The sequence below is a fragment of the Pristiophorus japonicus genome, chromosome 18 (genome assembly GCF_044704955.1).
Source record: "Pristiophorus japonicus isolate sPriJap1 chromosome 18, sPriJap1.hap1, whole genome shotgun sequence".
NCBI lineage: Eukaryota > Metazoa > Chordata > Chondrichthyes > Pristiophoridae > Pristiophorus > Pristiophorus japonicus.
The window spans coordinates 112,463,558-112,487,902 of record NC_091994.1 but is presented as its reverse complement, the minus strand read 5'-3'; the positions used below and the strand labels follow the sequence as shown (position 1 = coordinate 112,487,902).

General features: G+C 46.6%; 1 protein-coding gene across 6 annotated transcripts in view; it reads right to left on the bottom strand.

The window, feature by feature from the left end:
* mib2 (MIB E3 ubiquitin protein ligase 2) overlaps positions 1 to 24,345 on the bottom strand; it is a 297,823-nt gene that overhangs the window by 46,450 nt on the left and 227,028 nt on the right. For all 6 annotated transcript variants that reach the window (XM_070860597.1, XM_070860599.1, XM_070860595.1 and 3 more), the window contains 2 exons: positions 21,847 to 21,989; positions 19,123 to 19,230 (listed from right to left, as the gene is read on the bottom strand). In XM_070860597.1, the coding sequence (XP_070716698.1) occupies positions 19,123 to 19,230; positions 21,847 to 21,989 (251 nt within the window). The remainder of the gene's footprint in view (positions 1 to 19,122; positions 19,231 to 21,846; positions 21,990 to 24,345) is intronic.

Below are 24,345 nucleotides of genomic sequence, written 5' to 3'. Positions count from 1 at the left end.
ATCGCGATAGAAAGAATGGCCGAGGCTAACAGCACTCATTAATGTATAAATCGGGCAGCAACTTCCAGCGTAAATCAGGAAGGTGCTGTCCGAGATGATTTCCTCCTCCAAATGCTGCGTGATAACGGTATCTCGCCAAGGGACTCACCACTGAAATACATGGATCAGCGCAAAGTTTCTATGTATTCCTGACATACACACTAAACTCGCCAGAAAAAGTTAGGGCTTGGCCATTCCAGTGTAAGTCCCCTCTTAACGGCTTCATTACTGCCAAACAACCTCTCTGGTTCTGAAAATCAAATTTAACAAGTGTAGAGTCTCATTCCTTCAGATTCTAATTATTATTGGAGATTTAAAAAATGTAATTTTTTGCGGAATTTTTCTCTGTAGAGGGCGCTGTGCTTTTCCAAGAGTTGGTTGACAGCAGTGTCCAGGGCAAAAACCCGTGGGCAAGTGTAAGTGTCGCCACTGATTGCAAAATCCACCCATATTTTTTTTTTTAAAAACAGTTTCAAAAGAATCTAGTCTGTATCGTTAAAGCTGTTCAATAATATTGTTCTGAAAACTCATGTCCCTGCAGATTAACCCTGGGTTGACCCACAGAAATTATATTTTGAATCACGTTTTAATTAAATGAAATATTGATATAACTTTACATCTGTTGTCAATACAAGGTTGCACACTGGTTATTGGAGACAGACCGGTTTCCCTAGTCAAATTAATTTAAATTACTAGTTAAATCACAACTGTGCATAATAGTGATAATGTGAATTTCCAGATGCTGGAATTTGAGTAGTTCAGGACACCATGACCTACAAAGCAATACTGGAACTTGCTGCAATACCTTGTAGTCATTTGTCATACCAGTGAACCAGACATGTTGAAGCCTCCCAGAGTTATGCAATAAAATTTAGCATAAAGATTTGATTAGAAAAAGCGGCATATATCTGGCACAGAAGCCGCTGTTCTTCTCTCTGGTAAGAATGGATAAGCAGATTAGTACTCAATAGAGGGAGTTATTAGCCTGTCGTCCTACAAGAGAGACTGTTTTTGTCATTAAACTAGTAATGACCAGTTTGCAATGTTGCAGGAAGATAAGTAGCTCAATGCATTTTCATCTCTTAGGCATGGCTTAGTGAGCGGCTGATAGGCAAGCAAGCTTATCAGTCCTCACACATTCTGTCCCAATTGAACAGAAATGAGATGACATTCGATGAATTACACGATATAGTCATTTACTTCATATTTCTGTGCCATTTAAGGTCCATTAAGGTAAGGATACCCTTCTGTTATGTCCGATGCCCATTTTGAGGATCAGTGAACATCTACAAATCCATACAATGTCATGAAAATAACTGAAGTACAACAACCCTAATTAGAGATGCTTTGCAATTACACCAGTACTAATCCTCTTCGATGCCTGATGATTTATCAAATATGTTTCAACACTGGTAGCACTTGGAAGCTAATTTGTTTTAATCTTTGTCAATGGTCATAAAATAGAAAGAATAAAATGTTGTGCCCCGAGATGGTGAGCTACAATTAGCACAGGTCACTGTGACCACATGATAGAGCCTTTCCTGGCCGATATTTATCCCTCACTCACATAACAAACACAGATTATCTGGTGTCATTTTCACATTGCTGTTTGTGGGAGTTTACATGACATTACAAAATTGATTACAATTCAAAAGTACTTCATTGGCTGTAAAGCGCTTTGAGATGTCCGGTGATCGTGAAAGGCACAAGTCTTTCTTTATCTCTTTCTTTCATTAACTATATAAAAATATGATTTTTGTAAATAATATTACTTTGCATTTACACTACAGCAATTTGTGTTAGCATATTTCTCACTGATTTATTGCTAGATTCCACTTGTTTGCTGCTAACTCGTGCTGTCCCAGGATCTCAAAGTCATGGAACTCCTTGGCTGCCTCTGTCTTTTACTCATGCTGTAATTTTCAGGCTATTAAATTCCAAGCTTGACATTAGTTAATGGCTACTTCCTGATTTATCTCAGCTCCTCCTGGCCCTCCACCCTGACTTCTCAATAAAAATAAATCGAAAAAAAACTTGTGGATTTAACTAAAACTCCTTTCATATGCTGTGTGTGCAAATTCTAAACTCCGACAACAAGAAAGGCAAATGATACAAAATCTATTAATGACACAAATACTTTCTGATAAAGGGTTCCAAGTCATTTTTTTTCTTCAATTTTCTGCCCTGAGCTCTCCTCTCTCTCTCAAGGCAATGACATACGCCGAGGACAGGTGCTATTTACACGAGCCTCGCTGTCATTCTGACCAGCTAATAAACCATGAGCATCTTCACAGTCAAGCTGGACTTCACTGCAGAGCATTCAAGAGCAGAAACTCTGGTTTATTTTGCCCTTCTCAGTCTAAAGACACTGAGACAAATAACCGTGGCCCTTTTACTGCCCTGGATGAGTTTGGCAGCTGTATACAGTTCAGGGATCAAACTTGGGAGCCTTGTGATCATTATGGTTCTGTGCCAGTCAGTGCATTTAGCTGGGTGGCATTCGGGAGCTCTGAATTATAAGTATCAGAGAGATAGAAAGAAATATGTACATTTATATAGCACCTTTCACGACCACCGGATGTTCCAAAGCACTTTACAACCAATTAAGTACTTTTGGAGTGTAGCCACTGTTGTAATATAGGAAATGCAGCATATGTGATAATGACTAGATAATGCGGTTTTGATTGTGATGTTGATTAAGGAATATATATATTGGCCAGGACACCGGGGATAACCCCTGCTCTTCTTCGAAATAGTGCCGTGGGATTTTTTACGTCCACCTGAGAGAGCAGAGGGGACTTGGTTTAATGTCTAATCCGAAAGACGGCACCTCCGACAGTGCAGCACTCCCTCAGCACTGCCCCTCCGACAGTGCAGCACTCCCTCAGCACTGCCCCTCCGACAGTGCAGCATTCTCTCAGCACTGCAGTGTCAGCGTAGATTTATGCGATCAAGTCTCTGGAGTGATCAGCTCTACTGAATTTATTTGTTTGCAAATGGATCATTAGAGCTCTGGATTGCAGTCACTAATTTCTAGTAGAATCATTAGGATTTAACAACAAATTTAAAATTCTAATTTATCCAGATCATTAGGTAAAGACACAATCACTTGTTCCTGATTTGATAAATTATTCTATAATAATTCTACAATGTTTGAAATGAAGCAGCGGCAATCTGCAGCATAGGTTGTACCCTTGTGCTGGTTACAATCACCTTCAAACCAGGAAGGTAAAATGAATTGGATTTTACAGCAGCTGGAAAAATATTACTGGTGTTACACTTACAAAAGTTTGACAAATGGAGCAGACTGAATAGCAACTGAAGTGACCTTGCCACCATAAAAAAGAGTTCAGAGAACTATCAACAGATAAAGCCCTACAAAAATAAAGGTAAGAGTGGTCCATCCTCCACCGTGGGTATGACTGATTGGTCTCCACGCACTGTGAGCTGATTAAAGCACCTTACTGGCCTCATCTTTTAATTTGCTCTAATTCTATTCTGATGTAGAGCCTACTCAATCATGCACGAGAGCCCCAACAATATTGAATGTTAACATGCGTAGATTATGTTAAACACTACAAGAGGAAAGAGGTTTTTAAATCACTGCAGATTAACACATCCACGCTATTGATCAGGTGTTTAATAGAGTTCAGAAATTTATCAAAATTGACAGTGCCTTAGTTTTTAAAAAAATCACTGAGATGTGGGTTTCGCTGGCAAGGCCGGCATTTATTGCTCATCCCTAATTGCCCGTGAGAAGGTGTGGTGAGCCGCCTTCTTGAACCGCTGCAGAACATGTGATGGAGGTACAAGTGGGCTACTTTGTCCTGGATGGTATCGAGCTTCTTGAGTGTTGTTGGAGCATCTCATCCAGGCAAGTGGAGAGTGTCTTGTAGATGGTGGAGTCAGACTTTGGGGAGTCAGGAGGTGAGACACTCGACATAGAATACCCAGCCTCTGACCTGCTCTTGTAGCCACTGTATTTATGTGGCTGGTCCAATGAAGTTTCTGGTCAATGGTGACCCTCCCAGGATGTTGATGGTGGGGGATTCGGTGATGGTAATGCCATTGACTATCAAGGGGAGGTGGTTAGGCTCTCGCTTGTTGGAGATGGTCATTGCCTGGCACTTGTTACTTGCCACTTATCAGCCCAAGCCTGAATGTCATCCAGGTCTTGCTGCATACATAAGAACATAAGAAATAGGAGGAGTAGGCCATACGGCCCCTCGAGCCTGCTCCGCCATTCAATAAGATCATGGCTGATCTGATCGTGGATTCAGCTCCACTTCCCCGCCCACTCTTCATATCCCTTTATCGTTTAAGAACTGTCTATTTCTATCTTAAATTTATTCAATGTCCCAGCTTCCACAGCTCTCTGAGGCAGCGAATTCCACAGATTTACAACCCTCAGAGAAGAAATTTCTCCTCATCTCAGTTTTAAATGGGCGGCCCCTTATTCTAAGATCATGCCCTCTAGTTCTAGTCTCCCCCACCAGTGGAAACATCCTCTCTGCATCCACCTTGTCAAGCCCCTCATAATCTTATAGGTTTCGATAAGATCACCTCTCATTCTTCTGAATTCCAATGAGTAGAGGTAGAAAACTCCTTGAAATATATTGATGGCCCTCTGATATCTCTGATTTCAGAGTTAACGTCTTGCAATGTTCCTCCTAAGGTGCGCGGCCGCTCACCAATGGCGAGGTTCCACGCGGCCGCTCACCAATGGCGGGGTCCCACGCGGGCCGCTCACCAATGGCGGGGTCCCACGCGGGCCGCTCACCAATGGCGGGGTCCCACGCGGGCCGCTCACCAATGGCGGGGTCCCACGCGGGCCGCTCACCAATGGCGGGGTCCCACGCGGGCCGCTCACCAATGGCGGGGTCCCACGTGGGCCGCTCACCAATGACGGGGTCCCACGCGGGCTGCTCACCAATGGCGGGGTCCCACGCGGGCCGCTCACCAATGACGGGGTCCCACGCGGGCCGCTCACCAATGGCGGGGTCCCACGCGGGCCGCTCACCAATGGCGGGGTCCCACGCGGGCCGCTCACCAATGGCGGGGTCCCGCTCGGGCTGCTCACCAATGGCGGGGTCCCACGCGGGCTGCTCACCAATGGCGGGGTCCCACGCGGGCCGCTCACCAGCTCCTGCTGCTGCAAGAGATATCGCGCATGCATGGCCGAAAGAGAACATGCATGAAAAAAAACCAGAGAGAACATTGATGTCATGTACAACGTTACAATATCTGGAGTGTATATTCAAATGGCACAGATTCAAGTCGCAAACCTAGAAAACAAGACCATCTATGAAATACTAACATGCTTTTCCACTCACAGTCAGCTGCCTGGTTATTGCAAATGCAAAGAATGGGCTAATGTGTTCATTCCCAGTTAGCCCTAGTTTCCCGAATACAGGCTGCACCCTTTAAAGAAAAACACAAAATGCTGATCTTGAAAATCTTAAATCAGCATTGCACAATAATTTCCATCCAAATGTTTGGGTAGAGTAAGTGCCTGGAATAACCCAAACAGCCAGGCAGGTAAAGCTGCAGCTGTAATACGGTTAGCATAAGAGCACTCCAACAAACACTGTGGAGTAAAGTTCCTCGTCACAAAACAGGAGAATGTATGTGAGTTTTCCTATAACAAATAAAATCGCACATTCAGAACTCTCACACTCAGAAAATGTACATTGCAAAGCAGCAATTTCAAAAATGGGTCATTAATGATGGACAACAAAACAGATTCTTCCAGTTTCTTCAGCGAAATTTGGATCCAGTGCTGCAGCACAATGTTTCTGCCCCATTTAATTTTGTTTTAGAAAAACGAAGACATATTTTGTAGCAGACATGATCAGTGGCTCAACCATGTTTTGCACCCACCATGTATTTATAAATAAAATGTTTTGCACTAAACTTTAAATTCTCTTTGTGAAGTACATTTTCGATCGTAGTCAGTCTAAAATAGAGGCAACACCATAAAACCTGACATCAGTAAAGGTTATGCCTCAAGACACCTCCTCTCCACTGTAGCTGTGTCAGCTGTGGCTCAATGGGCAACACACACACCTCTGAGTCAGAAGGTTGTGTTTTCAAGTCCCACTGGGTCTTTACTCGTTGGAGTTCAGAAGGATGAGGGGTGATCTTATAGAAACATTTAAAATAATGAAAGGGATAGACAGGATAGAGGCAGAGAGGTTGTTTCCACTGGTCGGGGAGACTAGAACTAGGGGGCACAGCCTCAAAATACGGAGGAGCCAATTTAAAACCGAGTTGAGAAGGAATTTCTTCCCCCAGAGGGTTGTGAATCTGTGGAATTCTCTGCCCAAGGAAGCAGTTGAGGCTAGCTCATTGAATGTATTCAAGTCACAGATAGATAGATTTTTAACCAATAAGGGAATTAAGGGTTACGGGGAGCGGGCGGGTAAGTGGAGCTGAGTCCACGGCCAGATCAGCCATGATCTTGTTGAATGCCGGAGCAGGCTCGAGGGGCTAGATGGCCTACTCCTGTTCCTAATTCTTATGTTCTTATGTTCTCTCCAGAGACTGGAGCACAATAATCTAGGCTTGACACTCCAGTAGAGTACTGAGGGAGTGCCGCACTGTCGGAGAAACATAGAAACATAGAAAATAGGTGCAGGAGTAGGCCATTCAGCCCTTCGAGCCTGCACCACCATTCAATATCATGGCAGATCATGCAACTTCAGTACCCCATTCCTGCTTTCTTTCCATACCCCTTAATCCCTTTAGCCATAAGGGTCACATCTAACTCCCTTTTGAATATATCTAACGAACTGGACTCAACAACTTTCTGTGATAGAGAATTCCACAGGTTCACAATTCTCTGAGATGTTAAACCGAGGCCCTGTCTGCTCTCTCAGATGGACGTTAAAGATCCCATGACACTATTTCGAAGAAGAGCAGGGGAGTTCTCCCCGGTGTCCTGGGGCCAATATTTATCCCTCAATCAACAACACTAAAACAGATTATCCGGTCATTATCACACTGCTGTTTGTGGGAGCTTGCTGTGCGCAAATTGGCTGCCGCGTTTCCCACATTACAACAGTGACTACACTTCCAAAGTACTTCATTGGTTGTAAAGCGCTTGGAGACGTCCGGTGGTCGTGACAGGCGCTATATAAATGCAAGTCTTTCTTTTTATAGATATTGATGTTGTGAGTACTAGAAGATTTAAATCGCTTTATACAATGTTGTAGATGTAAAGAAAAACTTACATTTATATGGCGCCTAATCATTTGCATTTGTATAGCATCTCTCATAAATGTTCCAAAGCATTTCATGCACAATGAGTGCAGAGAGTGTAATACACGCAAACATTGGCACTCAGTTTTCATAGAGCAAGAATCCACAAACAGTAATTGGATGAATAGTCAGGTAACTTCGAAGGATTATGGCCAACGTGATGGGAGCACTTTCTGCTTTGAACAATGCCGTGGGATCTTTAATATCTATACCTGATACACACAGACAGTCTTACAGGAAGAGGCTTCAGTTCTAATCTCTTTTGAACGACAGCAACTCTGACAATGCAGCACTCCCTCAGTATGGCACTGCAGTGTCACCCCAGATAAGGCAAAGACCTGGAGCAATATTTGACCCCTTCACCTTCTGACTCAGAGGTGATATTGTTCCCAACTGACCTAAGCTGACACTGTATAATCTTACATTGCACATTTCTTTTCTAAAAAGACTGAATCGGAGTTTATATTTAAATATTTGAATCATAGAAGAATCCTCAAATGGTTCCAACACAGAAGGAGGCCATTCGGCCCGTCGAGCCCGTGCCGGCTCTCTGCAAGAGCCCCTCAGCCATTCCCACTCCCCCGCTCTTTCCCCGTAGCTCTGCAATTTTTTTCCTTCAGGGACTGAGCCAACTCCCTTTTGAAAGTCACGATTGAGTCTGCCTCCACCACCCTCTCAGGCAACGCATTCCAGATCCTAACCACTCGCTGCGTAAAAAGGTTTTCCCTCATGTCGCCTTTAGTTCTTCTGCCAATCACCTTACATCAGAGTCCTCTGGTTCTCGACCCTTCTGGCCAACGGGAACAGTTAACATACGAACATAAGAAATAGGAGGAGTAGGTCATTTGGCCCCTCGAGACTGCTCCGCCATTTAATAAGATCATGGCTGATCTGATCATGGAATCAGCTCCACTTCCCTGCCCGCTCTCCCTTATCGCTCAAAAATCTGTCTATCTCCACCTTAAATATATTCAATGACCCAACCTCCACAACTCTCTGGGGTAGAGAATTCCACAGATTTGGAACCTTCTGAGAAGACATTCCTCCTCATCTCAGCTTTGAATGGACGACTCCTTATTCTGAAACTATGTCCCCTAGTTCTAGATTCCCCTATGAATGGAAATATTCTCTCTGCATCTACCTTGTCGAGCCCCCTCATTATCTTATAAGTTTCAATAAGATCACCTCTCATTCTTCTGAACTCCAATGTGTATAGGCCCAACTTATGCAACCTATCTTCATAAGTTAACTCCCTAATTTCCGGAATCAACCTCGTGAACCTTTTTGAACAGCCTCCAATGCAAGTATATCCTTTCTTAAATAAGGAGACCAAAACTGTACGCAGTACTCCAGATGTGGCCTCACCAATACCCTGTACAGTTGTAGCAGGACTTCTCTGCTTTTATACTCTATCCCCCTTGCAATAAAGGCCAACATTCCATTTGCCTTCCTGATTACTTGCTGTACCTGCATACTAACTTTTTGTGTTTCATACACAAAGACCCCCAGGTCCCTCTGTACTGCAGCATTTTGTAATTTTTCTCCATTTAAATAATAATTTGCTTTTTTATTTTTTCTGCCAAAGTGGATAACCTCACATTTTCCCACATTATACTCCATCTACCAAATTTTTGCCCACTCACTTAGCCTGTCTACATCCTTTTGTAGATTTTTTGTGTCCTCCTCACAATTTGCTTTCCCACCCATCTTTGTATCATCAGTAAACTTGGCTCCATTACACTCGGTCCCTTCATCCAAGTCATTAATATAGATTGTAAGTAACTGAGGCCCCAGCAACGATCCCTGTGGCACCCCACTAGTTACTGTTTGCCAACCGGAAAATGACCTAATTATCCCGACTCTCTATTTTCTGTTAGTTAGCCAATCCTCTATCCATGCTAATATGTTACCCCCAACACCGTGAGCTTTTATCTTGTGCAGTAACCTTTTATGTGGCAACTTATGTGGCGGTGCAGGCTCGAAGGGCCAAATGGCCTACTCCTGCACCTATTTTCTATGTTTCTATGTTATCGAATGCCTTCTGGAAATCCAAATACACCACATCCACTAGTTCTCCTTTATCTACCCTGCTCGTTACATTCTCAAAGAACTCCAGCAAATTTGTCAAACATGATTTCCCTTTCATAAAACCATGCTGACTCTGCTTGACTGCATTCTGCTTTGCCAAATGTCCTGCTACTGCTTCCTTAAAATGTACTCCAGCATTTTCCCAACGATAGATGTTAGGCTAACCGGTCTATAGTTTCTTGCTTTCTACGTGCCTCTTTTTTTAAATAGGGGCGTTACATTTGCGGTTTTCCAATCCGTTGGGACCACCCCAGAATTAAGGGAATTTTGGTAGATTACAACCAAGGCATCCACTATCTCTGTTATGCAGCTGCAAAACTCTTGCATCAGCAGCTCATAAATGAACACTTTACACCTTTACATGAACTTACATTGCTGACAGTTAGTTACAGTTATGGAAAGACAACAGTTGCAGTTGTGTTACGTTTCATCCTTACCTGGCCTGGCCGTTGTTTTCCAACAATTGTATTCATGTTTTACCTTACCTTACGTTATTAGAAGACACTGCACAACAATTGTAAAATTCAATAAAATGTTTTAATAATTTAACAATTGAACTAGATTTTTCAACTGTAACAACTCTGCCACCCGCCTCCACCCCCAACAATAAACCCTTTGCCTTCTGCGCATGCTTGGATGACCCCTGACCTACCGAATCGTTCGAAAACGTGTTTGCCAAAAAAAAAACGCATGCACAGAAGGCCGTTGCTAGGGAAGCCTTGCCTTCCACATCGCTAAGGCCCAATCCACATCGGCCCAATCCACATCGCTAAGGCCCAATCCACATCGCTAAGGCCCAATCCACATCGCTAAGGCCCAATCCACATCGCTAAGGCCCAATCCACATCGCTAGGCTAGCGCTGGGGAAAAAAAAGCCAAAAGTAGCGATCCGAAAAATGGGCGATGTTCCAGCGATCCTGAAAGCTGAAACATCGCTAAGGCTGGAACATCGGCCATTTTTTGGGCCCTAGCAATGCAAGTGGAAAGTCTAGCCTCAGGTCTTTATTTATGAAGCCCAGGATCCTGTAAGCTTTCTTAACTGCTTTCTCGACCTGCCCTGCCACCTTCCAACGATTTGTGCCCATACCCCCAGGTCTTTCTGTTCATGCGCCCCCTTTAGGTTTGTACCCTTTCGTTTATATTGCCTCTCTCCTTGTTCTTCCTACCAAAATGCATCACTTTGTACTTTTCGGTGTTAAATTTTATCTGCCACGTGTCTGCCCATTCCACCAGCCTGTCTACGTCTTCTTGAAGTCGAGCTCCTTTCAACCTTCTCTGCTCCAAGGAGTTAGTGACTACACACCAAAGCTGTAAAGCGCTTTGAGACGCCCGGTGATCGTGAAAGGCGCTATAGAAATGTAAGTCTTTGTTTTCTTTTGATCACTATCCTCCTCACTGTTCACTATACTTGCAAGTTTTAGAAAAAGATTATCTCCTCAGCGACCCCCTTCAAATTTGACAAAGATCCGTGAATCCATTCTCAAGTTATTTAGCTGTGATCTTTTGTTTGATGTCGAGACAAAAAATTAACTGTCGGTAACATTTAAAGCAATCTAACTTAACCTGATTTTAACACCTCAGGAGCTTCTGCAGGAGACGCGCTCAGTCTTCAAAGTTAAAACAAATTAATTAACGCTGTCGTTCTTATCCTGGTTTCCCTGGGGCAGGGAACAATAAAGCAATTACGTAAGGTATTAAACTTTAATCAATCAAGTTCATCCAGACTTCAGACCTAACTCCCGGTGGCATTTTCAACAACGGCTCACAATATGAGAGCCAATCTCTGTTTAAAAAGTACAGCAATTTAAACAGAACGGCAGCAACCTTGCACTAATTCTGCGTGAAGCAGAAACCGTGTTTAACCCACGTGCAGGGACGCCCAACTAAAGACACATTTGCTCTGCACGCCCCTTCCCCAAAAGCAGCTTCCCACCACTGGTGTCCCTTGGTGTGGCGGGGGAAGGAGTCAACACCCACCACCTCACGGCCAAAGATAAAGCAAGAAAAAGACAGGGAGAGAAATAAAGAGAGTTAAGGGGAAATAAACAGCAGAGGCGGGAGACAGAAGAGGAGATGCACAGAGAAAGTGCAACACAAAGACAGCAGAGACTGACCGTGTGCAATGCCACCACAATCAACTAGTCTACATTATAAATGAATACATTTATAGAATAAGGGGACTGTTACCAACAATTCACTTTTAATCATTTGACAATAATTTGGATGTGCAGAAACCTTCAAAACAAAGGAGATCTAAATTGAAAGACTACTGGTGCTTTCTCATTTTGACATGAGCCCTGGTTGCGTTTACTGAATGATGTACCAATGATGCATCTTTCTGTGCTTCTAATCAGCCTTTGCTTTTAACACAGCTTATTGTTTATTCATTCACGGGATGTGGGCGTCGCCGACAAGGCCGGCATTTATTGCCCGTCCCTAATTGCCCTCGTGAAGGTGGTGGTGAGCCGCCTTCTTGAATACAACGGAGTGTCTCGCTGGGCCATTTCAGAGGGCAGTTAAGAGCCAACCACATTGCTATGGGTCTGGAGTCACATATAGGCCCAGACCGGGTAAGGACGGCAGATTTTTTCCGCGATAAAGGACGTTAGTGAACCAGATGGTTTGTGTCATGTATATAGACCATGTATACTAACTGTATAGTCACATAAGGTGTGCCACCAGAGGGCACTGCGGTGGGAGACCTGAGGGTCACCTGCATAGGTGTGCAGGGCCCAGTATAAAAGGCTGCCCACCATGCTTGTGTCTCACGCTGGAGTTACAATAAATGGGACCAAGGTCACAACAGCTCAAGTACTATACTAGACCTCGCGGAGTCATTCATAAGAGTATTAAAGACATAACAATCCGTTCCTACAATCCGATAGTTTCATTACTGACACTAGATTTAGTCAATTAAATTTTAATTCCCCAGCTGCCGTGGTGGGATTTGAACTCGTGTTCATGGGATCATTTGTCCAAGCCCTGGATTACTAGTCCAGTAACATAACCACGATGCTACCAGTGCTGGGAGTCGCCTTCTGAACCTGTTATGAGTGCAGCAACTTTTGAAAAACTGGTATGAACAAAACTGCATGCTAAGCATCCTTCAATGAATGTACACGTTTATAGTTGATAAATATTAATTTTCTGGTACTCTTGTACAAGTAACATTTCTTTGCCCCCAGTGTTTAATTGCAAGTTCGTGCACATGTTCCAAAGAGTTTTTGAGACTGTGACTACACACCTTTCGATTGAGCACACTGGACTATTATTGATTGACGTAAATGCTCTATGTTCCGCTCTTTGACTTTGACTGTTGACACGTATTAATGACTCTCTTTTGAAAGTGAACACCTCAGCTCTGAGTCTCATCGACCAATTGATTAATCTTTCATTCCCCACAAATCCTTCATACATTGTATTCTGTGCTATTAAGCTCTGTGCAAGTATCTGAAACAAACTGGTTTAACCTTGAATCAAATGCTAACAAGGTTATCTTGCCTCAGCATTATTTAATTTTCTATGTAGCATTGTACTTTGGAGAAAAGATTTTTCAACTGATAAAGATCAGTTCCATTACAACAACAACAACTTGTATTTATATAGCCCCTTTAACATAGTGAGACGTCCCAAGGTGCTTTATAGGAGTAGTAGGAGACAAAAAAATTGACAGGGAGCCACATAAGGAGAAATGAGGGCAGGTGACCAAAAGCTTGGTCAAAGAGGTAGATTTTAAGGAGCATCTTGAAGGAGGAAAGAGGTAGAGAGGCGGAGAGGTTTAGGGAGGGAGTTCCAGAGCTTGGGGCCCAGGCAACAGAAGGCACGGCCACCGATGGTGGAGCGATTATAATCAGGGATGCTCAGGAGGGCAGAATTAGAAGCGCAGACATCTCGGGGGGTTGTGGGGTTGGAGGAGATTACAGAGATAGGGAGGGGCGAGGCCATGGAGGGATTTGAAAACAAGGATGAGAATTTTGAAATCGAGGCGTTGTTCAAGCGGAAGCCAATGTAGGTCAGCGAGCACAGGGGGTGATGGGTGAATGAGACTTGGTGCGAGTTAGGACACGGGGCAGCTGAGTTTTGGATCACCTCTAGTTTACGCAGGGTAGAATGTGGGAGGCCAGCCAGGAGTGCGTTGGAATAGTCAAGTCTAGAGGTAACAAAGGCACGGATGAGGGCTTCAGCAGAGGATGAGCTGAGGCAAGGGTGGAGACGGGCGATGTTACGGAGGTGGAAATAGGCGGCTTTAGTTATGCTGCGGATATGTGGTCGAAAGCTCATTCAGGGTCAAATATGACACCGAGGTTGGTTCAGCCTACAAGTTAATAACACTATAAGTAATTATTAATTTTTATTTCATGCTTTTAATACAAACACTTTTTCCACAGTTCAACAAAATTTAAACAGAATATGTAATTCAGCTGGGTCAATAACACTACCAGAGGACGATTGGAATCTCATTCACGAAGGACATAACTGGCGGTTTAGATCGAGTGATAGGAGCCATTCTCTGCTGAGCAGCTGGTTGCAATGCTGCCTGGTTGTATTCCAGGACTGATTTTAAGGGAAATCTTTATGTGCCCCATGATGTGAGACAACTTGTACTGAACATAATGAAATGACCCACGGCATTTCACAGGAGTATTATGAGATTAAAAAATTGACACCAAGTCGCACAAGTAGAAATTAGCGCAGGTGAGGTCAAATATGGCGGTTTTAAGGAGTGTCTTGAAGGAGGAAAGAGAGGTAGAGAGGCGGAGAGGTTTAGGGAGGGAGTTCCAGATCTTGGGGCCCAGGCAACAGAAGGCACCGCCACCGATGGTGGAGCGATTATAATCAGGGATACTCAGGAGGGCAGAATTAGAGGAGCGCAGACATCTCCGGGGGTTGGGGGCGGGGGGGGGTTGTGAGGCTGGAGGAAATTAGAGATAGGGAGGGGCAAGGGCCATGGAGTGATTTGAAAATAAGGATGAGAATTTTGAAATCGAGGCGTTGCTTAACCGGGAGCCAGTGTAGGTCACGAGCACAGGGAAAGCTGCTTAAGTGTACAAACCTTGAAGCAGAAAAACAGCTTTAAACTAGAGGAAATCTCTAAATCCCCATGAATATGAAGGCCTTAACTCTGATCGCTGCTTCAGTGTTGTTTCCTTGCTGTGAACAATTGGGGGTAGAAGTTCAACAATGTTGAGCTAACAAAGTTTAGCAGAGAAGACCGTGGTCGATTTCCACGTGGATCCTGACCACGGCTAAAATCTATGGGTTTTTTTTTAAAGACAGCTTCCGAAGCCGAGTGCTAACCTCACTCCAGTGTGGCGATGATGGCAAGGCGCTCGTTTCAGGACCCCAGCACGGATTTCTCTCTGCCACCACTCCGGCCCCTCTCAGCAACACCTGGTCTACACGCAGCCTCACATGCGGGCGGCTGACACCAAAAATACAAGTGCTCCTTCACACTGACCTTGCTGTGACCCTTCCAGGAGTTACCCCATAGCACATTAGGCTGGGCCACAGGGGCGAGCTTCTCCCGAGGCTCGGCTAGTGCTAGAAACCTGACCCAACTATTACAATCAAGCCGGAGGGCCATCAGGTCTGTGCCCGAAATTAGGCGATAACAAATTCAGGCCCTCTTTATTTTGAAATAGTCCCACAGTTGCAGTTTCTCTTCATGGACACAGTCATTTTGCCAACAATAGAATGAACATACATGGGTAATGCAAGCTGAGAGGATCCATCTGGTATACTACATCTCGTTATACGGGAGGCTGAACTGGTTTGAAACTGACAAAAATAAAATGCTCAGTCTCTGCCTGCTGGGTTTATTTTGCTGAAATATAACAAAGTGGGACACAATGGCCCCAAGTTTCCACATGATTTGCTCCTGATTTTTTAGGAGCAACTGGTGTAGAACGGAGAATCTTAGAAATTGGAATTCTTGTTCTAGTCAGTTAGAACAGTTTCACTTAGGAACAGAATTTTTTTTTCAAAAGGAGGCGTGTACGGCCACTTACGCCTGTTTTCAAAGTTTCGTGAGTGAAAACGTACTCCAAACTAACTTAGAATGGAGTAAGTGAAGATTTTTGTACGCTCAAAAATACCTTGTCTACACTTTAGAAAATCAGGCGTAGGGAATGGGGGGGGGGTTTAAAGGGAAGTTTACAAACATTAAACACTTCAGTTTTACAAAAATAAAGAGTCATCATCAATAATAAATGATAAAAACATCAATAAATCAACCAATAAATCAATCTAAAAAAATTAATAAGAAATAATTTTTTTTTTAAATCAATAAAACAAAACATTTTCTACTTACCGACTGCAGCACCGGGAGCCCTCCAGCAGTGTGCTGGGATACCCCCCCCCAGTGTGTCTCTGTCAGTGTCTCTATCTCTCTGTCTGTCTGTGTGACTCTCATTCTCTGTCTGTCAGTGTCTGTGTTTCTGACAGCGAGGGGAGGGGGGGAGGGGGAGGAGGGGGTGGAGGGGAAGGTGGAGATGGGGGAGGGGGAAGGTGGAGATGGGGGAGGGGGAAGGTGGAGATGGGGGAGGGGGAAGGTGGAGATGGGGGAGGGGGAAGGTGGAGATGGGGGAGGGGGAAGGTGGAGATGGGGGAGGGGGCTAGTGGAGATGGGGGAGGGGGAAGGTGGAGATGGGGGAGGGGGAAGGTGGAGATGGGGGAGGGGGAAGGTGGAGATGGGGGAGGGGGAAGGTGGAGATGGGGGAGGGGGAAGGTGGAGATGGGGGAGGGGGAAGGTGGAGATGGGGGAGGGGGAAGGTGGAGATGGGGGAGGGGGAAGGTGGAGATGGGGGAGGGGGAAGGTGGAGATGGGGGAGGGGGAAGGTGGAGATGGGGGAGGGGGAAGGTGGAGATGGGGGAGGGGGAAGGTGGAGATGGGGGAGGGGGAAGGTGGAGATGGGGGAGGGGAAGGTGGAGATGGGGGAGGGGGAAGGTGGAGATGGGGGAGGGGGAAGGTGGAGATGGGGGAGGGGAAGGTGGAGATGGGGGAGGGGGAAGGTGGAGATGGGAGAGGGGGAAGGTGGAGATGGGGGAGGGGGAAGGTGGAGATGGGGGAGGGGGAAGGTGGAGATGGGGGAGGGGGAAGGTGGAGATGGGGGAGGGGGAAGGTGGAGATGGGGGAGGGGGAAGGTGGAGATGGGGGAGGGGGAAGGTGGAGATGGGGGAGGGGGAAGGTGGAGATGGGGGAGGGGAAGGTGGAGATGGGGGAGGGGAAGGTGGAGATGGGGGAGGGGAAGGTGGAGATGGGGGAGGGGAAGGTGGAGATGGGGGAGGGGAAGGTGGAGATGGGGGAGGGGAAGGTGGAGATGGGGGAGGGGAAGGTGGAGATGGGGGAGGGGAAGGTGGAGATGGGGGAGGGGAAGGTGGAGATGGGGGAGGGGAAGGTGGAGATGGGGGAGGGGAAGGTGGAGATGGGGGAGGGGAAGGTGGAGATGGGGGAGGGGAAGGTGGAGATGGGGGAGGGGAAGGTGGAGATGGGGGAGGGGAAGGTGGAGATGGGGGAGGGGAAGGTGGAGATGGGGGAGGGAAAGGTGGAGATGGGGGAGGGGAAGGTGGAGATGGGGGAGGGGAAGGTGGAGATGGGGGAGGGGAAGGTGGAGATGGGGGAGGGGAAAAGGAGATGGGGGAGGGGAAAAGGAGATGGGGGAGGGGAAAAGGAGATGGGGGAGGGGAAAAGGAGATGGGGGAGGGGAAAAGGAGATGGGGGAGGGGAAAAGGAGATGGGGGGGAAGGAGATGGGGGGGGAAGGAGATGGGGGGGGAAGGAGATGGGGGGGGGAAGGAGATGGGGGGGGGAAAGGAGATGGGGGGGGGGAAAGGAGATGGGGGGGGAAAGGAGATGAGGGGGAGAAAGGAGACGGGGAGGGAGAAAGGAGATTGGGGGGGGAGAAAGGAGATGGGGGGGAGAGAGAGAAGGAGATGGGGGGGAGAAAGGAGATGGGGGGGGGAAAGGAGATGGGGGGGAAAGGAGATGGGGGGGGGGAAAGGAGATGGGGGGGAGAAAGGAGATGGGGGGGGGGGAAAGGAGATGGGGGGGAAGGAGATGGGGGGGAGGAAGGGGGAGATGGGGGGGGAGATGGGGGGGGGAAGGAGATGGGGGGGGGGGAAAGGAGATGGGGGGGGAAAGGAGATGGGGGGGGGAAAGGAGATGGGGGGGGGAAAGGAGATGGGGGGGGGGCGGGGGATGGAAGGCTGAAAGGAGAAGGGGGAGGGAGGCTGAATGGGCCTGGCCCAAGACTTCGAGCAGGGCCCGTCCCCAGCACCAGATTTACAGGTAGGTGGCGTTGGGTCGGGTCGGGAGCGCGGATCGGGTCGGGGGGTTGGTGGGAGGGAGGTCAGTTCAGTTCGGGTCAGGGGGAGGGAGGGAGAGGGAGGGGGGAGGGAGGGAGAGGGAGGGGGGAGGGAGGGAGAGGGAGGGGGGAGGGAGGGAGAGGGAGGGGGGAGGGAGGGAGAGGGAGGGGGGAGGGTGGGAGAGGGAGGGGGGAGGGAGGGAGAGGGAGGTCAGGTCGGGTCCAGTCCGGGGGGGGGGGGGGGGGTGGGGGAAGCAGGAGTCGGGTCGGTGTTGGGTCCAGTCTGGAGGTGGAGGGCGGGGGGGGAGCGGGAGTCAGGTCGGGTCAGGAGGAAGCAGGAGCTGGCTGTGGGAGGAGCCTTATTCACGCAGCCCCAGTGAGGCCATTCGGCCAGGGCTCGGGGCTGCGTGCTTCGGGCCCCTCCCACACAGTTTTGGGCGCCTGGAGTTACTGCACATGCGCGCCCACTGTAGCGCGCATGTGCAGAGGTCCCGGCACTGTTTTCAGCGCAGGGACCTGGCTCCGCCCCCTACAGCTCCTGCTGCGCCGCGCCGAGGGCCAGAGGACCTGCAGGGAGGTGGAGAATCTGGAAGTTTTTTTTAGGCGCACTTTGTGACGCGAAAAACGGGCATCCAGGTCGGGACTGCGCCGTTCTAGGCGCGGCTCGAAACTTGGGCCCTAAGTATTTACTTCCTGTTTACATTACCATCAGCCTTTCCTTCTCCTTTCTTGCTGTTTTTACACCAGATAAGATTGATAGTGCAATAATTCAGTGTCACTAAATTGGAGAGCACACATCCAGGTTAAATCAAAACCCATAACTACTGTAATGTACTAATGATAGATGAAGGATGATTAAGAGAAGCACTCGGAAGCAGCATCAGTTTGGAATACTGAACTATTTAAGTTGAATTATTGTGGTTATAAGTCAGCTGTGGCTTAGTGGGCAGCACTCTCGTCTCTGAGTCAGAAGGTTGTGGGTTCAAGTTCCGCTCCAGGGACTTGAGCACAAAAATCTAGGCTGACACTCCCAGTGCAGTGCTGAGGGAGTGCTGCACTGTCGGAGGTGCCGTCTTTTGGATGAGACGTTAAACCGAGGCCCCGTCTGCTCTCAGGTGGATGTAAAAGATCCCAAGGCACTATTTCGAAGAAGAGCAGGGGAGTTATCCCCGGTGTCCTGGGGCCAATATTTATCCCTCAACCAACATCACCAAAAACCGATTATCTGGTCATTATCACTTTGCTGTTTGTGGGAGCTTGCCGAGTGCAAATTGGCTGCAGCGTTTCCCACATCACGTAATTGGTTGTAAAGCGCTTTGGGACATCCTGAGGTCACTATATAATTGCAAGTCTTTCTGTTTTCTTTCTTTTAAATGTAACACTTACTTTACTGGTGCAAAAGGTTTTGCGGGTAGGATAACTATTGAGTGTACCTTGGTGAGAGCTCCAGGGTGGAAAGTCCATCGAATATTATTGCTGTACTGTACTCTCACATCGCCTCGGTCTGTTATTCTGTGCACAGTACCAGTCCGACCAACGTACTGTACAAAAAAGGGAAAACAAAGTGCAGGGGGAATTAATTCACTCAATACTGTGAGCTCTGCCATACTGAGATTCTATTTGGCAGAACAAACTGCCCAGTTCCCATTCTATGTCATGTAACTGGTTATTCTTCACTCGTTGAAAAACTGATTGTTGCACTGAGTGTTTGGTCTTACATTCGCATCAATCTTATTATTGCAACGGTTAAACCCTTCACCTTGAGCCTGGGAACTTCTGAACTCTACCTCAACACTTCTACGATTAGCTTCAGGCTTTTCTTTCTTCTCTTTCTTTTTTAGATTTTGCTCTCAAGTGGATTTTCCATCTCCAAATCTTTTCAAATTTTGACAAAACAAGTTTTTTTTCTTAAATCCAGAACATTATTTCAACAAAACTATGACAACAGGAAAGGCTCAAATTAGCAAGAGGCAACTGAAGACTGGCAACAAAAACTTGCATTTATATAGCACCTTTAACGTAGACAAACATCCCAAGGTGCTTCGTAGAGCCATAATCAGACAAAAGCTGGATGCGGAGATAAAGGAGGCACGAGGAGGAGCTACCAAAAGCTGGGTTAAAGAGGTGGGTTTTAAGAAGGGCCTTAAAAGGAAGAGAGAGAGGTGGAGTTTAGGGAGGGAATTCCAGAGTATGGGCCTACACAGCTGAAGGGATAGGCGCCAATGGTGAGATGGAGGGGGAGGTACAAGGCTGGTCTCAGAGAAAGAGAGTTGGGGGGGAGGAGTGGGCGTTGTAGCATTAGAGAAGGTTACACAGGGAGAGGCAATGCTATGAAGAGATTTAAACACAAAGATAGGTCCTGGGTATGTCCTGTCCCAGAGGTGAAGGCACAGTGGTATACAGTCGGGACGTTCCATCTACCACCCTCCTCAGCTGATGAATCAGTCCTCCTCCACGCTGAACACCATTTGAGAGCAGCAAGAACAAACAATGCACTCCGAGTGGCTCGGTATTACCACTGTTGACCATGCTGGCCGAGTCCAGAGGGACTGAGCTTACAGGTGGTGAGAGAACTAACACGAGCGAATAACCTACTTGACCTTGTCCTCACCAATGCATCTGTCCATGACAGCATTGGTAGGAGTGACCGCCGCCCAGTCCTCGTGGAGACCAAGTCCCATCTTCACACTAAGGACATCCTCCATCATTGCGTGTTGCACTACCACCGTATTAAGTGGGATAGATTCAGAACAGATCCAGCAGCTCTAAACTGGTCATCCACGAGCTGTTGTGGGCCATCAGCAGAATTGTATATCAATTCATCCAGCCAAAGGCCGCCCCAAGTGGAGGAAGAGCATCCGGGAGGGCGCTGAGCACCTCGAGTCTCCTCGCCGAGAGCGTGCAGAAAACAAGCGCAGGCAGCGGAAGGAGCGTGCGGCAAACCAGACTCCCCACCCACCCTTTCCTTCAACTGTGGCTCTCGTATTGGACTGTTCAGTCACCTGAGAACTCACTTTTAGAGTGGAAGCAAGTCTTCCTCGATTCCGAGGGACTGCCTGTGATGACGATGGATGATGTATATCATCACAATCTGAACCTTATTACTCGGCATGCGTATTCTCCAGCGAATGGCTCAACTCCTGACTCCCCACAGCTTCTCCACCACCTACAAGACACAAGTCAGGAGTGTGATGGAATACTCGCCGCTTGGCTGGAGGGAACAGAACTCAAGAGCCTCAACACCATCCGGGATAAAGCAGCCCGCTTGATCGACCTCCGATCCACTCGCTTAAACGTCCACTCCCTCTGCTATCGGTGCCCCCTGGCTGCAGTGTGCACCGTCTACAAGATGCAATGCAGCAACTCGCCAAGGCGTCTTCGGCAGCACCTCCCAAACCCACGACCTCCACCGCCTAGAAGGACAAGGGCAGCAGGTACACCATCACCTCCCAGTCACACACCATCCTGACTTGGGAATATATCGGCCGTTCCTTCATCGTCGCTGGGTCAAAATCCTGGAACTCCCTCCCTAACAGCTCTGAGGGAGCACCTTCACCACACGGACTGCAGCGGTTCAAGGCGGCGGCTCACCACCACCTTCTCAAGGGGCAATTAGGGACGGGCAATAAATGCCGGCCTTGCCAGCAATGCCCACATCCTGATAGTAAATTGTTAAAAAGATATTAGTAATAAAGTAAAAGTAAAATATGAGACAATGGGAGAAAGGAGGAGATGGTGAGGGAAGGAATCCAGTATCAGGAGTTCCAAAAATTTGTTATTTCATTTTTTTAAAATTTGCTTCCACCTCTTAAATGAACGATAGGATCCAATCCAATGTTTTAAAGGCTTTTTGTTTAATATAAGAACGCACAGGTAGGACTAAAAATGAAAAAACAGGGAAGGAAACAAAACAGGACCATCATAACTGAAGTGTTTCTTTTAAATGTCCGATTAAAATGGTGTTTAGAATTGAACTTTTGTAGTTTATGGTTACTATTACAGTAATAAAGCTAATCCTGACACTGCTGCAGCTTTATTTGTGGGATAGGTACTGGAGTTTATTTTAACATTAATAGACTGTGAGCACCGAAAGCTGAAACACTGCCAGCCCAGGAGGAGTGCAATGTTCCTGAGCTGCTGGCAGCACCGAGGGTTACCTCAGCCATTTTAGGATTCCACCCGCCGTGTCCTTCCTGCATCTGCCGCAGAATATCCACTTCAAGAAGGCATTTCACCCTGTCGCTGTGCTGGAAGGAGTGTCCCTCCGCACTCTCCTGCCGGGGGAGCTCAGCATGTTCACCTGAAAGAAGAATGGAAATCGCAACCTGAAATGCTCATGAACATTTTGAGAAACGTGGCCACATTCCTGCATTGAAATAAAGACTAACGTTATAAGTGCTGGATTACAGCCCAGCAAGATGCAATTTTATTTTTATAAAACAATTTGAAAGCCAGTCAAGAATTGGGAGATTGCAGAAGCGGTCTGTGATTTCTCGATAGATATATCTTTCTAATACTTGTTGGTTCAGCCCGATCCCCATTGAAGACTAAAACTGCAATCGCTGAGAAATGTCCTCGGAGCAGGTTAAACTAGAGATGCTGTAACTAAGCTCAGATCAACCACAGCGGTGAAAGAGTTACAGAAAGAGTCCAGTACTTGATCTGAAAAGACCAAAAGAAAGTCCATCTTATGGCCTTAGGACATTCCAAAGCGTTTCACAACCAATGCCTACTTTTGAATGTAGGGAAATTTGACAGCCAATTCACACACAGCAAGCTCCCACACACAGCATTGAGATAAATGACCAGATAATCTATTTTTGTTGGTGTTGGTTGAGGGATAAATGCTGGCCAGGAAACTATCTTCTTCATATAGTGCTATAGGATCTATTATGACCACCCGAGAGGGTAGATGGATCCTCGGGGGTTAACTCCCTCAGGAGTGCACTGAAGTGTCAACTCAGATTAGTACTTGGATGTGCACCTGAAGTGCCGTAACCTACAGGGCTACGGACCTAGAGCTGGAAAGTGGGATTAGGCTGGGTAGCTCTTGGTCGGCCGGCACGGACACGATGGGCCGAATGGCCTCCTTCTGTGGTGTAAATTTCTGTGGTTCTGTGCTCAAGTCTCTGGAGTGAGGCTTGAAGCAACATCTTTCTGACTCAGGGCAAGAGTGCTGTTACTGAGCCAAGTCTAAAAAGCAGAAATAGTATGGGGCTGAAAGACAAAACAAATTAAGGTGTGACTAAATAGCACGAACACACTTTCAGGAATATTATTTTACAAGCAAAGGATAAAAGAATGCAAGTGGAACTGTGTCATTTTCAATCATCTATTTTCACTAGGTGTCCATTTTTGCTGCGATTTTCCGTCAATCTTAAGAATATTTTGTACGTGCTGTGTGAACAGAAAACCTGTACTCTGAAATTTGTAAAGTGTTCCTAGTACTCAACTGGTCAAGTAGATTACTGTGCATGCGATTAAAAAAAATAAAAATTGCATTTTCTTTTGACTTACAACTCCATATTGGTTCGGTTTCTAATAACAATAACAATCTAATAACAACTCTCCCACCACCAACAGCGGCTGAAAAACAATACTCAGAATGTATTTGCAATGTATTTCTACAATGATCAGAAGTGAAAGCTGCCTTGAAAGACTCAACACGTGGCACAAAACTGAATATTTTCACTGCAATTTTGGTTTCATCAGAATAGCAAAGTTGTGTGATCATTGTTGACCAAACGCCAGTACAGAGAGCTGCCAGTTTTCACTGAAACGCTGTGAAACAAATCTGTGCGTTCCAAATTATTCACACGATCCAGCAGATGAGAACATTAAAAAAAACTTAAATCACTGATCGTCAAGTTGGATACACTATATCATGACAGTATCAGTCATTTTGGTAGTTTCTCACCTTAACTGGTGTACACAACAGGCAACTGTATATATTTTATATGGGCTGCATAATTAAACTCGGAGGAATTTGAGTTATTTGGTGCCTGCATAGCCTGCAGAACAACCTGCAACGCTTTTAAACTGGAGCTGGAGTGGGGAGGAGGGGGTTTTCTGTAGTACCGTATGGCAATGTTTTATTTATTTATTAGTCACTGGCAAGCCCAGCATTTATTGCCCATCCCTAATTGCCCTCGAGGTGGTGGAACCGCTGCAGTCCGTGTGGTGAAGGTGCTCCCACAGTGCTGACTTTGTCGTAGTGGTTTATTACAACGGAGTGTCTCGCTGGGCCATTTCAGAGGGCAGTTCAGAGTCAACCACATTGCTGTGGGTCTGGAGTCACACACAGGCCCAGACCGGGTAAGGGCGGCAGAGTTCCTTCCCTAAAGGGCATTAGTGAACCAGATGGGTCTTTACGACAATCCGGTAGTTTCATGGTCACCATTACTAGCTTTTTATTCCAAATTTATTTAATTAACTGAATTTAAATTCCCCAGCTGCCGTGGTGGGATTTGAACTTGTGTCTCCATTAGTCCAGACCTCGGGATTACTAGTTCAGTAACGTAGTCACTATGCTACCGTACCCACTGTTCTGCAGCACAAGCCCCCCAAAAAAGGACTAAAAGGCCTAGGATTCAAATTGCTGTTCCTCGGTTGATTGCCACAGAATCTGCTAGGCCTCACCTCCATCAGCATTTAGA